The following is a 13,580-nucleotide window of genomic DNA, read 5'->3' as shown; positions in this document are numbered from 1 at the left end:
TGCTGTGGTGTGGCACGAGCCAGGAGAGCACGAGGTCTGACCTAATGTCCACAGAGCACCCCGGGGTGACTGCTGAGAACGGCTCACTCCATCCTCCATTCAACGTCTAAGTCTGAACGACCTCCAGCTACCGAAAACGGCCGGCTGAAGGGACTGGGCTGACTGCTGGATAAGTTACACCGCCCATGTTAATGGCACGGGGGTCAGAGCGGTCTCAGATCGATGGAGAGCACCTAGATGGCTAGATACCCTCAATACAATCTCAAATAGCTTTACAGAATGGACAAAACATGACTGATCAGAACAGGTTCCAGTGCTCTCCATGCCTGAAGTTCGTGCTACAGCAGTCCACCACGCTAAACCTGTCCGCAGACACTTTCCATAGAAAGTTACCCGAGCACCCGGTCTGGGTGACTGCGGCGTGTCTGCCGTTCACCACCGCAAAACTCCCCTGTTCTATGGCATCTGACATCCTTACTGGTCACCCGATTTTTAAGATAGATTTCTTCTTGTTGTTGAAGTGGCATCCTTATCGGCGTGTCGCAGCAATCGTGTTCAGAATCAGAAATCCATCGTTAAAAAAAAAATGTGAAATGCAACGATTTGGTGTTCTAATAGACGTGAAATGCGTAACAATCAGTGTATTTTATAATGGGTCTGTTTTAATGTTGATTTCATACCGTTTTAGTCGGCATACATTTTATGTGCAGTTTTAACTGTGTTTACCTCCTTATCTCTTTCTCCAGCGAGCATATCTGGAAAGGTGGTTACTTAAATCAGTGGATGCAGAAATAGATATTATTACAAGTAATAGCGGTTGTAAATGAACGCGTCTGCCACAGGAGTAGTTTACGGATTGCCAGTTTCAGATTCACAGATGCCGCGAATGCTTACACTTCCTGTTGCCATTTATTTGAATTGTGGCTTTTGAATTTATTACAATCCAAAATCGCAAATGGAAACTGACTTTTTTTTTAGGTTTATGCATTACCGGGGCCGCCTGAAAACAACTTCATCTTCATAAATGCTGCATTGCTAGTCATTGTTGGAACTGCATCGACTCTAACGACTCTAATAGCATATAGCCAGCGCATTGTTTGTGGGCTAACCACAAGCCCCGAATTAGCCTGCACCGCGATCTGTGCACATGACAATTGCAACCTTTTAAATATTGCACCATCTAAAGAGCTGTAGACAAAGCGCCAATTAACGCGAAGTAGCCGCGCGTGTCTTGCAAAGGTGCAAGTGCACGGAGTCCCGGTTGCACAGCGCTTGAGGAAAACCTCTAGATGAGGGGCTTACTTAAAACTGCGTTAACTTAATTGTAGTACCGTAATAGCACTGCGGGCAGAAAGCGATAATCGCCGCCTGTCATCCTTCACCATCGAACATTGTGCAACGTCCATTAACACATTAAAGCAATAGTCCAAGCACGCTTGCATTTCCAACAACATCGATTCAGCACCGGCAGGTGCACACCGCGATAGAGAACCTGGTTGCCCATAAATCTCCGATTGGAGTCTTGTCACTGTTAAAAGCTCCTACTTCCCTAGAGCTAAACTTGCTAGCATGCCATCTTCCTGCTGCCGCCTCTAATGTTCCACTATGAGGTACTTCCATTGTGACGTCTGGTGAGCACACAAAGCTTTGTGTATCCATAAATGGTCATCTACGTCACAGAGTTGTTCCGTCCCCCTATTTAATACCAGCAAGCGTTGGAGTTCCCTGTCTGAGCAATACACTGAGCTGCGCTACACTAGTGCAACTGGTAGCACCGTTTCATTGATTCAGAGACTTAGAAAAAAAACAACAACCCAACAAAAACCACTCATTAAAGGAAAATATTTTTTTTTTACTGTCATCATATATTTCGCTCTCAAGGATAAGACAGAGCATTGCATTCGACGCGAACTTCTGTTGGATCTACAACATCATACCTGGGATTTCTCTCTTTCCTTTTTCCCTGTAGATCTTCTACCGTGTTGTCATTTCGAAAATACAGCTGGTGTATCTGTACGGATACCTGTACGTCTCCATTTATGATAGACTGAAAAACTGCTATGACAGGGAAACTGGCGGACAAACTCCCTCTTACCATGAGCAGTTTAATAAATACGATTCCCGATGGTCTTTACCCAGAAGAGGACATTCCTACGTCTATGAACATTTTCACCAGCACGGATACTATTTCTCACTATTCGCAGATGAATACAGGTAAGGATGAAAACAGTTGCAGATGTGGCGGTTGAACTGTGTACGATACCAGCTCCTGAAATCGCTGCGCTTCGTTGTAACTACTGCACGCGTCTCGGCAGCGAAGTGTGGGCAACAGTTGTCTTAAAAGTGCTGAGAGTGCTTCTCAGCGCCGGAGAGCCGAGCACCTGTTTTCGCGCAGCGCAGTTTTCCAGAGACAGTATTTTTAAGTACTAGTAACGAAGCGATGATGGAGCCGTCGGCCTCGGCTAGGAACTCAACGCCTTCGGAGGAGATGAAATTTTGCGAAAATACGAAGCTTGTGATCTTGCCTTGTTCCACTTACAGAACTCTCCCGTTTCGTTACGATTGCGCGGCGTATCATGTACTTAAGGATAGACCCGATGTCTGCGCGGAGAAAAACGATATTATACGCTGGACGTCCTTTAAAATCACCAACCTGTTACAAATAGGCTCTATTTTACTATGATTGCCTTAAAACGTGACAGTGCGTACGATTTAAGGCATACATCTGGCTCGGTTACATTTGAGTATGTCTGTGAAGTATAGCATGCCTACGTACACTATCTACTTTTCATTGGGGGTAAATTTATTTGACGGAGCGGTGAGCCACAGTCACTTACATAAAAAAATTCAAAATTAAAGACATCTATTCCACGTGTTTACACACAGATGTAAAATATATGTATAAATACGTGCGTGTGTATTGAAATGTGGGTGGACGCATGTACAATGGCAATGTGCAGTACAGTAAACCATCTGCCTATACAGTATCTATTGTGTTACATTCTCTATATGATCCCCTTGTTACTTTCGGTGGCACGTTTTTTTTTTCAGTCTTCCTGAAGTACTTGACAGCGAATAAGCAAATAAGATATAGAGACACGGCTCTCGGGTGTCAAGTCAGTTTTAAACACCGGAACCAATGTTTCAACTTAGAAAAAATGTACGTAACAATATAACGAAGTTACAGAGGTGATAGGCGCCTGTTTCATAGTTCTTGAGGTGATCTACGTACAGGCTCTGTCCGCATGAAGATTCTTTATAGTTTTGACTACGCACATGGAAAACCGTGTTCAGCATCCTACCTGTTTCTTTTGTTTATTGTTTTATTATAAAGTGATTTTAGATGATTCATCATGGAAAGTGTTATATAAAATAAAAAAAAATACACGAAGATCATCAAAGCTATTGCTTAGGAGAAAATGGTTCTGTATTTCCGTACACGTGAAACACTATAGTACATTTCAGGAGTTGGAAATTAATAGCTGATTTAAAAAGATACGCGTATATACACTGTATTAATTTTCCAAGCGCGAAGTGTCCGATTGTCAATAATGTGTACGCTTCATATAGATGCATATTCGTGTTTTTTTAAGATTCAACAAAGAACGGTCATTTTGCATTTTACAACACGTCAGGGATATTTGATCGTATGAAAAAATAATGTTGTGACATTAAATTAACTGATGAATCCAGTAAAATCATGTTTTTTAAATGAATGATGTTTTTACATGGAAGTGCAGTTAGTGTCTTGTTTAATGACCGCGGAAACATTTTTAGGTCAAATTTTTGAATCACACACAACTGGGGAAACAAAATATGCTATTTCGCTTAATCCAACGAGGAAACCATGAAATACTGAAGAAAGAAACCCAACCACTTTGCGTATGAGATTCGTGTTAAGGCAAGAGTTGTCATTCTCATTCGATTTTCCGGAGGAGGGGGGGGTGTTTTCTGATTTGTATTTATTTTAATATCAAAAGTAGGACTTGACCCCTGTTGTCTTTACGTAAAGAGCGATTGTCCCTTTAAACGAGTCGAATCTGAATGCCATTATGTCGTCTCTATAGCTTTATGAATAAAATGATACTGCATTTCCTAAGACACGTCCTGTATGAGAGCAATTCAAGTTTTCTTCCTTATCAAAGTTATGTTTTGGTTTGGGTAAAAAAAGTTTAAAAAACTGCAAGGCTAGAAAGATGGGTCTCTTTCCCAATATACTGTATAAAGTCTGAAATCAACGGAGAGCTGCGGAGAGTTTTAATACTCTAAACCCAACTAAGACTGAGTTGATTTAAACACCAATAAAATTAATGTTTTGCTCCCATTCGTGAAACCACTCAGAAGAGATCCATAATGTACTCTAAACAACTTCATCAAAATACATTAATACAGCATAGACTGTGTCTGTTCAGATCGTGCACACTGTAGAGGCAATATCAGCAAAACAAGCCTGTGTTTAAAAATAACTTATTCTGTTTTTTAGTACATATTTGCCACTGGATTGTCTTTTTCTTGATTCAACACTTATTAGTGATATATTTAACACATTTAGTCATAAATAAGTAGGAATGAAACTGGGAATGTATGCATTTTAAAACAGAGGCAGGGATTGAACCCTTCATTACACTTAGATTTGTCCATTATTGACCTTTCAGATACTGCTGTTTTAGTTTACCTCTAAACAGATTCCATATCATTTCAGTTCCTTTACAAGGAGCCAACATAGAGGCAATTCCTGTAGCAGAAAATTAAAGTACTCTGTGCATGTTTTGTGACATGACCATAGACATGCTTTTCTTCATATTGTTTTATATCTGTCATAACAGGACATTTGATACAATAATGTGCAATTAAAAATGAAACCAAATGCTTGAATCAGGTATTTCCTCCCCATTCTAATCCCCTTCTGTCAGTGTAAACCTTTAAATGTAATTGACTACAATAGCTGATGTTTATAAGGCTTCATATGAGAAGAAGAACCAGTCTTCGTTTATTCATCAAGTCACATAATTATCAATCAATTAATCAATCAAAATTTTAAAAGGGGATCAGAATAGAAATCTGTGCCGAATGGTTTTTGCAAATTTGGTTGAAGGAACTTTAAGTCTCATTGAAGGGGCAATAGTTTATAGACTTGAGAGACCTATTATTTTAGCTATAGTTAAGAAGGTTTCCTTAAAAAATGCTTTTGCTTAACACTTCTTTCCTTGTGCATTCAATCAGCCACTCTGCTTTACAGAGCTCTGCTTTGAACAGCTGGCTGGTGGAATGGAATGCGTTAGTGGTCTGTCTCTTCAAGTAAATTTCTCCCAGGCCACTCAACTGACTTTTGAAGGTTCTGAATGAGCACATGTTGGAATTGCCAATAAATTTACATTTCATCAGCTCATGTGTATTGCAGTTACTAAAGAAACAAACGTTTTGAATTAATTGCTTAGCAATACACTGTGTGCTTGATCTGAAATGTTAGTTCTACCCTGTTTTTATCCTTTGTTTTCTAATGTTAACATATGTAAAATGAAGACAGCTCTTCAAAAACAGCTAAGGGTTAATTCCTCCTCAGCTATACATTAATATTATATGATAAAATCAACTATTTCTTTGTTTATTGTTCACCAGTTTTTACTTCCAAGTACTGGATTATATAATTTGGATTATCAAAGCCTGGTAGATCCATAGGACTAAATTCTATAAGAACTTTATTCTGGAAATACAATAAATTGCATTCCAAAATAATTATTTAAAAATAGCATGTTAATCAGAGAGAGATATCATTTTGAAATCCAAGTAAATTCCTGTTTTTTAAAAGACAAATTTTATATGGTAGATGAATATATGTTTGTATCTTTTTGATACCTTATATCTTCTTCTCTCTGACATATTAATACATGAAGTAAACTAATAACATTAGAAAATACTAGAAAATATGTGTAATAAGTACATTTATGTTTCTGTTTTAGTTTGTATCGCATCTATGATAACTGAATTGCAAATGCTAGAACTGAATAGTGTTACGGAGAGGTCTTCCATATATGGAAGATATGACATCTTTTACTATATACAAAACACCAAGCACAAAACAAATAGGCACAAAACACAGAGGGATCTAGTAGCTTGGCTATGCATATTGTGCAGAGCCTGATGCAGAATATTAAACAGAAGGCTAATTATTACAGCAAGGGAAGCAAAACAGTTGAGAGGAAAACCAAACAATTCCCACTAGATTTGGGAGTGCTCATTTTAAAATGGAAGTTCTCTGTACACACACTCTCCAAACTTCATGTCTACGTCTTAGGCACAATTATTGGCCACAGCTTTTGCTTGAGATGCAGCTGTCTTTAAAAATGCACGTCTGTTACAAAATGTATATTGAGTACATTATTTGTTTTTAAGGCATGCCACAATACCACAGATGAAGCAAGCAATTAAAAACCATGTCCTCTGCTTCTTGTTATATACTAAACATTTAGTTTCAAGACAAGTCTTGTGTAAGTGCGTATGACACATCTACACCTGTGTACATGTTCATCTACACAGTGCTTTTCATAGGTATACCACAGGATTCTGTTTGGTTTTTAAAGCATTAGCAATTTTGCCTTAGACATTTTCTGTTTGCCAGGGTTGTAGTATATTTACTCCAAGCAAGTTAAATGTCTTCCAGTTCAACTCATACAGATGTGCTGAGAAGCTATAAGACGGACAGTAGCTTTCATATGGTTGTTGTGATGTGTCAGTACCTTTGCTTACATTATTGTAGAACAATACAAATCTGAAATGAATCATTCCTAAACTAAAGATCAATAATATGAACAGCAGTTAATGTAGGCTCCAGATCAGGTAGCTCAGAAAGATTAATATGTAGTCCCCCAAAGATGCACCTTTCAGAGGAGTGGTTGTCTTAGTGCAGCCTGTACTTTTCACTTTAACCCACCACACAATTCGATACTCTTGCTCAAGGGAGGGCTGTGACTCAGTTGTAGGGGTGTGCAGTATCTCATTGACGCGAGAGCTGTCACAGCAAGCCCTCACAGCGACGGTCTGTCTTTGACTTAAGTCAGGCAACAGCGTACTGTATCAACAGGTTTGTGATGGATTGCATTGTTTTCTTTTCTGAACTTTCTATTTTTCTTAGTAATACCAGCAAAAGCAAATCTGCCTCTTTTTTTTGTTGTTGTTGTGCAACCCTGAACACGCCTCAAAAATGTTCACACGGGCTTTGGCTACAGTGATGAGATGAACTGCAGGCTCTCGTGTCTTGTGATTCTAGAGACAGCTGATTTTGTTCTGTCAAACAATAAAATAATGTTTTTGGTAACAGTTTGTTAACTGTTGGTATACAGTGTTGAAGCTGATGAGAAAATAACGAGATGTTGCTCGACGGTCTGAGGTTTTTTTTTAGTTGACTGAGTCAATGGGTGTAGGTATGTTATGACATTTGTTTTCCCTCTCTTTCTGCTGCTCAGACAATATCATGGATTTGGGAATGGGTAACGAGAAGGGGACTCCAGAACTCCAGTACGGTTCCAGTTTCCCACCCAACCGCAGCGGACAGACGGTGACCTACCTGGGCAAGTTTGCCTTCGACACGCCTCCCTCGGGTGGGATTGGCAGTTCGGGCTGGTGCTCAGACAACAACATCATCAGCCTGGTGAGCGCAGGGATCCTGGGGGTGTCCCCGTCGCCTGGAGCCATCACCACGCAGACCTCATCTGCCGGCAACATGGGCGGCCAATCTTCAGAGCTGGAGCAGGTGTACGGAACTCCCCTGCCGGCTTATTCCTCCTGCAGTGACATGTACCAAGATCAGGTCTCCTTCCACAGCCCTGCCACCACCACCCCTCTGCCCTACCCGAACACTGACTACCACACCACTAGCAAGCCCTCCATGGATGGAAGTCTCTTCTCCATGATTCCAGATTACAACCTTTTCCATCACCAAGGGGAGGTTAGCGTAATGGAGCACAAGCCCTTCCAAAGCATGGACCCGATCCGGGTCAACCCCCCGCCTATCACACCCCTGGAGACCATCCGGGCCTTCAAGGACAAGCAGCAAATCCACCCAGGGTTCGTAGGGGGCCAGCAGCACGCCCCTCAGCACCACCAGCCTCCCCAGACCCTGACGCTCAAGCCCATCCGTCCCCGGAAGTACCCCAACCGCCCCAGTAAGACCCCGGTCCACGAGCGGCCCCACGCCTGCCCAGCGGAGAACTGCGACCGCCGCTTCTCCCGCTCGGACGAGCTGACCCGCCACCTCCGCATCCACACCGGCCACAAGCCCTTCCAGTGCCGCATCTGCATGCGCTCCTTCAGCCGCAGCGACCACCTCACCACGCACATCCGCACGCACACGGGCGAGAAGCCCTTCGCCTGCGAGTTCTGCGGCCGCAAGTTCGCCCGCAGCGACGAGCGCAAGCGGCACGCCAAGGTGCACCTCAAGCAGAAGGACAAAAAGCTGGCGGAGAAAACGGCGGGGACGGCGCCGGGCAGCCACAGCTCGCCTCCGGGCTCCTGCGGCAGCGCCGGCGGCAGTGGAGGGAGCATCATGACCGTGACCACCTGCGCCTAAAGAGACACGGCCGCAAACCCCGACGGGACACAAAGATTGTAGTGTTTTCCAAAAAGACCTTCGTGGTACGAAACGAGAGACCTGACGTTAAAATTGCAAAAAGGATGGGACTCTCCCTCTGCTTTTAAAACAAACTCTTCCTCCTTTCATTGTAAGCTGGACTGTTTTGCACTTCCAGGAGGAACAGTGCCGAGTGGGTCCCGTTGATTCTGCGCGGAGAGATCAGGTGGCCGGGCCGCGGCGGGTCCCTGCTGGCGTCGGCCAGCAGGGGGAGCTCAGAGTGCCAGGGCAATGCCATGCCATGCTGGCACTGCCAGCCTTCCTTTGAGGACACAGCACTGCAGTGTGGAATGCCATATCCAGTATTGTTCGGACTGCTTTTAATTTCACTTCGGAACGGAGAAAAAAAAACACTTAGAATCTGGAGATGGGGGAGGGTTGTCGAGATGACCACGGTTTCGGCTAAAATAAACGCTTTTACAATACCGCCTTTTCAAAACACAAGGTGAGCTATATTGGCATTTCGGCCACTTGGATGCTTAATTTGTTTTTTTTTGTTTGTATGATTTCAGAATACAATGGACACTGCTTAACGTTGATAATTCCTTATTTGATGCGCCTTTGTTTCCTTATCTTTCTATTTAAACTGTCAGAGAGGGGGTTGATGGAAAAAATGCAAATGTTGCCATAAGAGAATGTGCCAAAAGAGAATGTGACTATACAGTTAGTTTTTGGTTTCAAGAATGTGTCCTGGTTCAAGCAAAGCCCAGGTTTATGACAAGTCTTGTGTTATGAAGACTTATATTATGGCTGATCCTTATACCTTCATAGAAGACATTCCCTATGATTTAGCTTCCATATTGGAAAATCACTCCTTCATTGACATTCCTAGTGACTTGACAAAGTATGTTAAATGAAGTTTGTGTAACAGTGAGTCTAGGCCTTCACTTCAAACTTGAAGTGTTCTTTCCATCAGCTGCTGTTTTAAATATATATGCTTGTTTACTATTTTTGCCTAATTAGGAAATGTAAAAAAATATACAACATATCAGGGGAGAGACGTCACTAAACTTTTAATAGAAAACTAAATTCTGTCACAGCATATTGTGAATAAGACACAAATGTGCAAATGGTGTACATATACTGATATGGATCCTGTGCGTTGGAAGAAAGATTTTCAATTAACACTCTCAATTATTAAATTTCAGCAGGATAAGACACTTTTAACCTGTGACACATGCACGAAAAGTGCATAATATTTAATTTTTTATTAAGCACATTATATGCTCTTTTTTACATATAATAAAAATCCAATCATAATAAGGGAATAATTCGCCGTGCCACGTTGCAATGTAGACTAATATACCAATGACTATCCAGCAAGTGATCCATAATCAGTACAGAACTTAATGACATCATATCAACAATGTTGTAAAAGCACTACATGGATTTAAAAAATGGGGGGACAGAGGAGAGACCTGTATTTCTCAGCAGATGGACTCCAAACTTTGAATAATCTAAAGCCAGTGAAATGCACTGTAGAAATCCTGCCCTTTGTTTTCTGGGCAAATACCCACAGTAGATTGCCAATGCAATTAGAGAGAAGAAGAATGGTTGGCCCTTTTGTTCAGCAGTCTTAAACTTTGGCCAGTCGTGTTGGTTTGCTCCTGATAAAAAAGTAGGAGTTGATCCTTGGTGATTTGCTCTGACTCAGGTAGTAATGCCAGAAAATGTTGGTCCTTAAATTTTCTTCAAGCATGGAGAGGCATTCTACAGCCTGCTTACAGTTCCACTCTCCTATTAATTGCACACAGGCAATACTGCATGTAGCAACATTTGTAAGAGATGAATACTGGCCCTTGGAAGAAAAAGGGTAGCTATTTATATGAAGTTGTTAAGCTGATGATGTTTTGATCGCCATGTGCTTTACATGCTTGAAGTAGGTGGGGATCTGACGTCATATACATAGGTTCGTCTTGCACTTTGTCATTTACATACATTTGACACACAATGCCAAAGTGTTGTTTGCTGCACCCTTATTCCCCGACCTCAGTTAAACCTGAAATGGAATTGAAATTGATGGAAGAAAGTCCGAAACACTGTGGAGCATTCAACGGTTTGAAACCATGACACTTTGGGGAGTACAGGACGTTTGAGCTGCTTGTAAAAGCAACGTGATTCTTCCCAATCAGTTTTTGCAGGTTCTCATCTCCTTCTGAGCTAAATACGTGTTTTGGTTATGTGGAAAAGTCAAATCAGCATGGCCTTTCGGATCTCATTTCAATCATGTCTTCTGGTAAAAGGCTGTATATGTAACGTAAAACATTCACCTGATGCCATAAACATTGTAAATTATAGCCGCCATTTTTATTTCCTTCATGCTTGGTTGCTTAGTCTTTTTTTTTCAGGAGTTTGTTACATTCCTACAAATGTCTCTGGTTATTTTTTGAATACTATACAGCTGTTAGAAAGGTAACAAAAGACTTTCTAAAATGCAAATAATGTATTGTTGATTATTATTGTATAATTGTTCCAAAAACGGGCAGAAGATAAACAACTTTAATGACTCTAGAACTGTTCGAAGAATCAAAGTACAGTGCTAAGAACCTCTGTGTTGAAAAAAAAACATTTCTGATTGAGACTGGAATGAGATGTGAAAGTCTTTATGACTTACAATGTCATATTATAATGCTGTTGACTTAGACCTCGCCCTTAGGTCTGTCTAATGCTACATTGGTCAGTTACGATTGTTTGAATTTGTTTAGTACAGCACTTAGAGTTCTGTAAGGCTGCTTCAGTGACACAGTACAGAATTCAATTGAATATTGTCACTATATTATACTCTGCACTGAAAATGACCTGCAAGAATTTAATGAAATCAATTTGGCATTGGTGTGCAGAGAATAACCGAGAGACTGAGGCATTAGTCTTTCTGTATGGATTAAGTTTGAAATACATTACTACAACAAAAGAATCAACTTTTATACACAGAATGTAAAGAGCACAGTTGTTGTTTTCAGTATTAAACTGTTGTGTCTGTGTGTGTATATATATTCATATATATATGAAGTGACTGAATGTATATATATAAAGGATTTATTCAAATCCTTATTGACACAGCAAAATAATTGTAAATATACAAAATAGAATGTTGTATGGTCATAATTCAGATATTTTTCTCATTTGTTTGGATATTACTGAACTGGCTAACACCTGCTGAATATCTAACCTTTGGTAAAGCTTACTAGAGAATATTTCCATGTCTGAGCGTTGAGAAAGTCAGACATGGTGCATTCTTTTATAATTTTGAAATCCTAAAGTTATTATAAATAATGTAAATATAAATCTATGGAGGAACAGCTGGATGAGGGTGTTTATTATAAAAGAAAATAAAAACCAACAAAAAAGTTCTGCGTTTTTCACTTTTATCAGGCAACAAAAGCATCTGTTTGGCTTGTGGTGATTGAAATGACAACTTTAAAGTGCAGCTTGGGTGATTCTCATTTTACATTTGGGTTTGTTACACTGATGGAAATTTATCTTGATATGGCAGTTCTAAATTTACTGATTGATGAAAATGCAGCTTTGTGCATGAAATACATGCATCATACACGTGATGCTTTTGTGAGCTTTTATAAAACAAAAGTCTAACTGAAGTATTAGAAGCTGACCTGTAGGCCTTGCCACCTCCCTTGGTTTTCATCAGTCTATAATCAGTTCTATTGCAATATAGAAATAACATTAAGTAGATAAAATAAACCAAACTAGATTTTTGTGATATTATAGAAACATCTCTTGTGAAAGAGCATCAGATACGATCAAGTAATATTGAGGCAGGCTTCAAGTAAAAAAAAGATCAAGATACTTTTCAAAGTCTGTGCTTAGGTGCAAATCTCCCTCTACTTGCTAACTCCCCCAAAGGTCCATGCTGTACTCTAAAAAAAAAGACATCTGATTTCTCTTTTCCATACATCACCTTCTATTGTACCTTTAAAGCTGTAGAAAATGTTCCACAGGAGCAAAAGCACCAAGTGCAGAGACAAGGAATAGAGAAGTTCATAATGTTCCTGTCCTTTTACTGCATTCAAGACTGTTTTGAATTTGTTGTGGCAACCTAGCCCCCAAAAGACACGAGCCCACGTTGGGGACAAAATGGTTTCTTTGTCTCACTTGGGCACCTCTGGAGGTCTGGCAGAGGGCCTGGATGCTGGAGAATGAGAATTGATCCCACCCTTTCCATCCCTGTGTGGGTGGTACCTCTAGGGCAGGGTGGGGCAAATTGGGGGAAGTGTTCTAGTGTGAGGAAGCTCACAGTGAGTTAGCCTGTGCTCCATCCCCTCTAAAACATGATGGGAGATTTGCCTTCTAGACCTACGTTTTTCCATAGGCTAAATATTAGAAGCCCAGAATGATTGAATGAGGCCTTTTTCCTGTTGCATTTTTTAAATTAAACATTATAAGAAATCATTACCTGGAAGATAATTGAATCCTTCAGATTAAGAATCATCAAGGACTTTGATTTTTTTAAAACTTTTTTAGCCTTACAGATGATGTGGCTCTGGCTCCGTTCAACCCCCAGTATTCATGATTGATTCAATAGTAATGAATATTATATAAATAGTGGGTCTTAGAACAACATTTAGGGGAAGATCACAGAGAAAAACTGCATATTTCAAAATGGATAATATATAATATACAAAATATATGATTCTTTGTCTGAAGGACTCAATTATAGACGTTCAGTGGCCACAGATTTCATTAGCAATATGAGCAGAATTATTCACATTTAAAGGTTTAATATTTCTTAAATTTATTGTGCTGGGTCAGTGTCCTAACAGCTTTGCGCCATATTCCTTTTGCTTAGTACTTTCTGGCCCATACAATCTTTGATATTTCTATGAGCTCCATGTTGCTTTTAAAATGTTCAATAACACTAAAAAGTCACAAAAAAATCTTCGAAAAGACATACTCACAGAACAATTGTCCAGCTCCAAAAAACAGATGAATCAAGTAA

At 40.3% G+C, this 13,580-nt stretch overlaps 1 protein-coding gene across 1 annotated transcript; it reads left to right on the top strand.

Annotated features, from left to right (window-relative positions):
• Window positions 1–1,870: 1,870 nt before the first annotated feature.
• egr3 (early growth response 3) lies at window positions 1,871–11,967 on the top strand. The gene is made up of 2 exons (XM_088905911.1): window positions 1,871–2,214; window positions 7,464–11,967. Exons 1-2 carry the CDS (start codon window positions 2,061–2,063, stop codon window positions 8,564–8,566), a joined length of 1,257 nt encoding a protein of 418 aa, XP_088762037.1. The 5' UTR covers window positions 1,871–2,060; the 3' UTR covers window positions 8,567–11,967.
• Window positions 11,968–13,580: the final 1,613 nt, after the last annotated feature.

This window comes from Atractosteus spatula, chromosome 2 (genome assembly GCF_055471065.1).
Source record: "Atractosteus spatula isolate fAtrSpa1 chromosome 2, fAtrSpa1.hap1, whole genome shotgun sequence".
Taxonomy (NCBI): domain Eukaryota; kingdom Metazoa; phylum Chordata; class Actinopteri; order Semionotiformes; family Lepisosteidae; genus Atractosteus; species Atractosteus spatula.
Note: the sequence above shows the minus strand (reverse complement) of the source record. Positions and strands in the feature narration are given on the sequence as shown.

What these genes read in the sequence shown, in the direction of transcription:
- egr3 (XM_088905911.1), top strand. Translation starts at nt 2,061, where the DNA reads ATGACAGGGAAACTGGCGGACAAACTCCCTCTTACCATGAGCAGTTTA. An exon ending in CTATTCGCAGATGAATACAG is followed by an intron (nt 2,215 to 7,463) that starts GTAAGGATGAAA and finishes TCTGCTGCTCAG; the next exon opens with ACAATATCATGGATTTGGGA.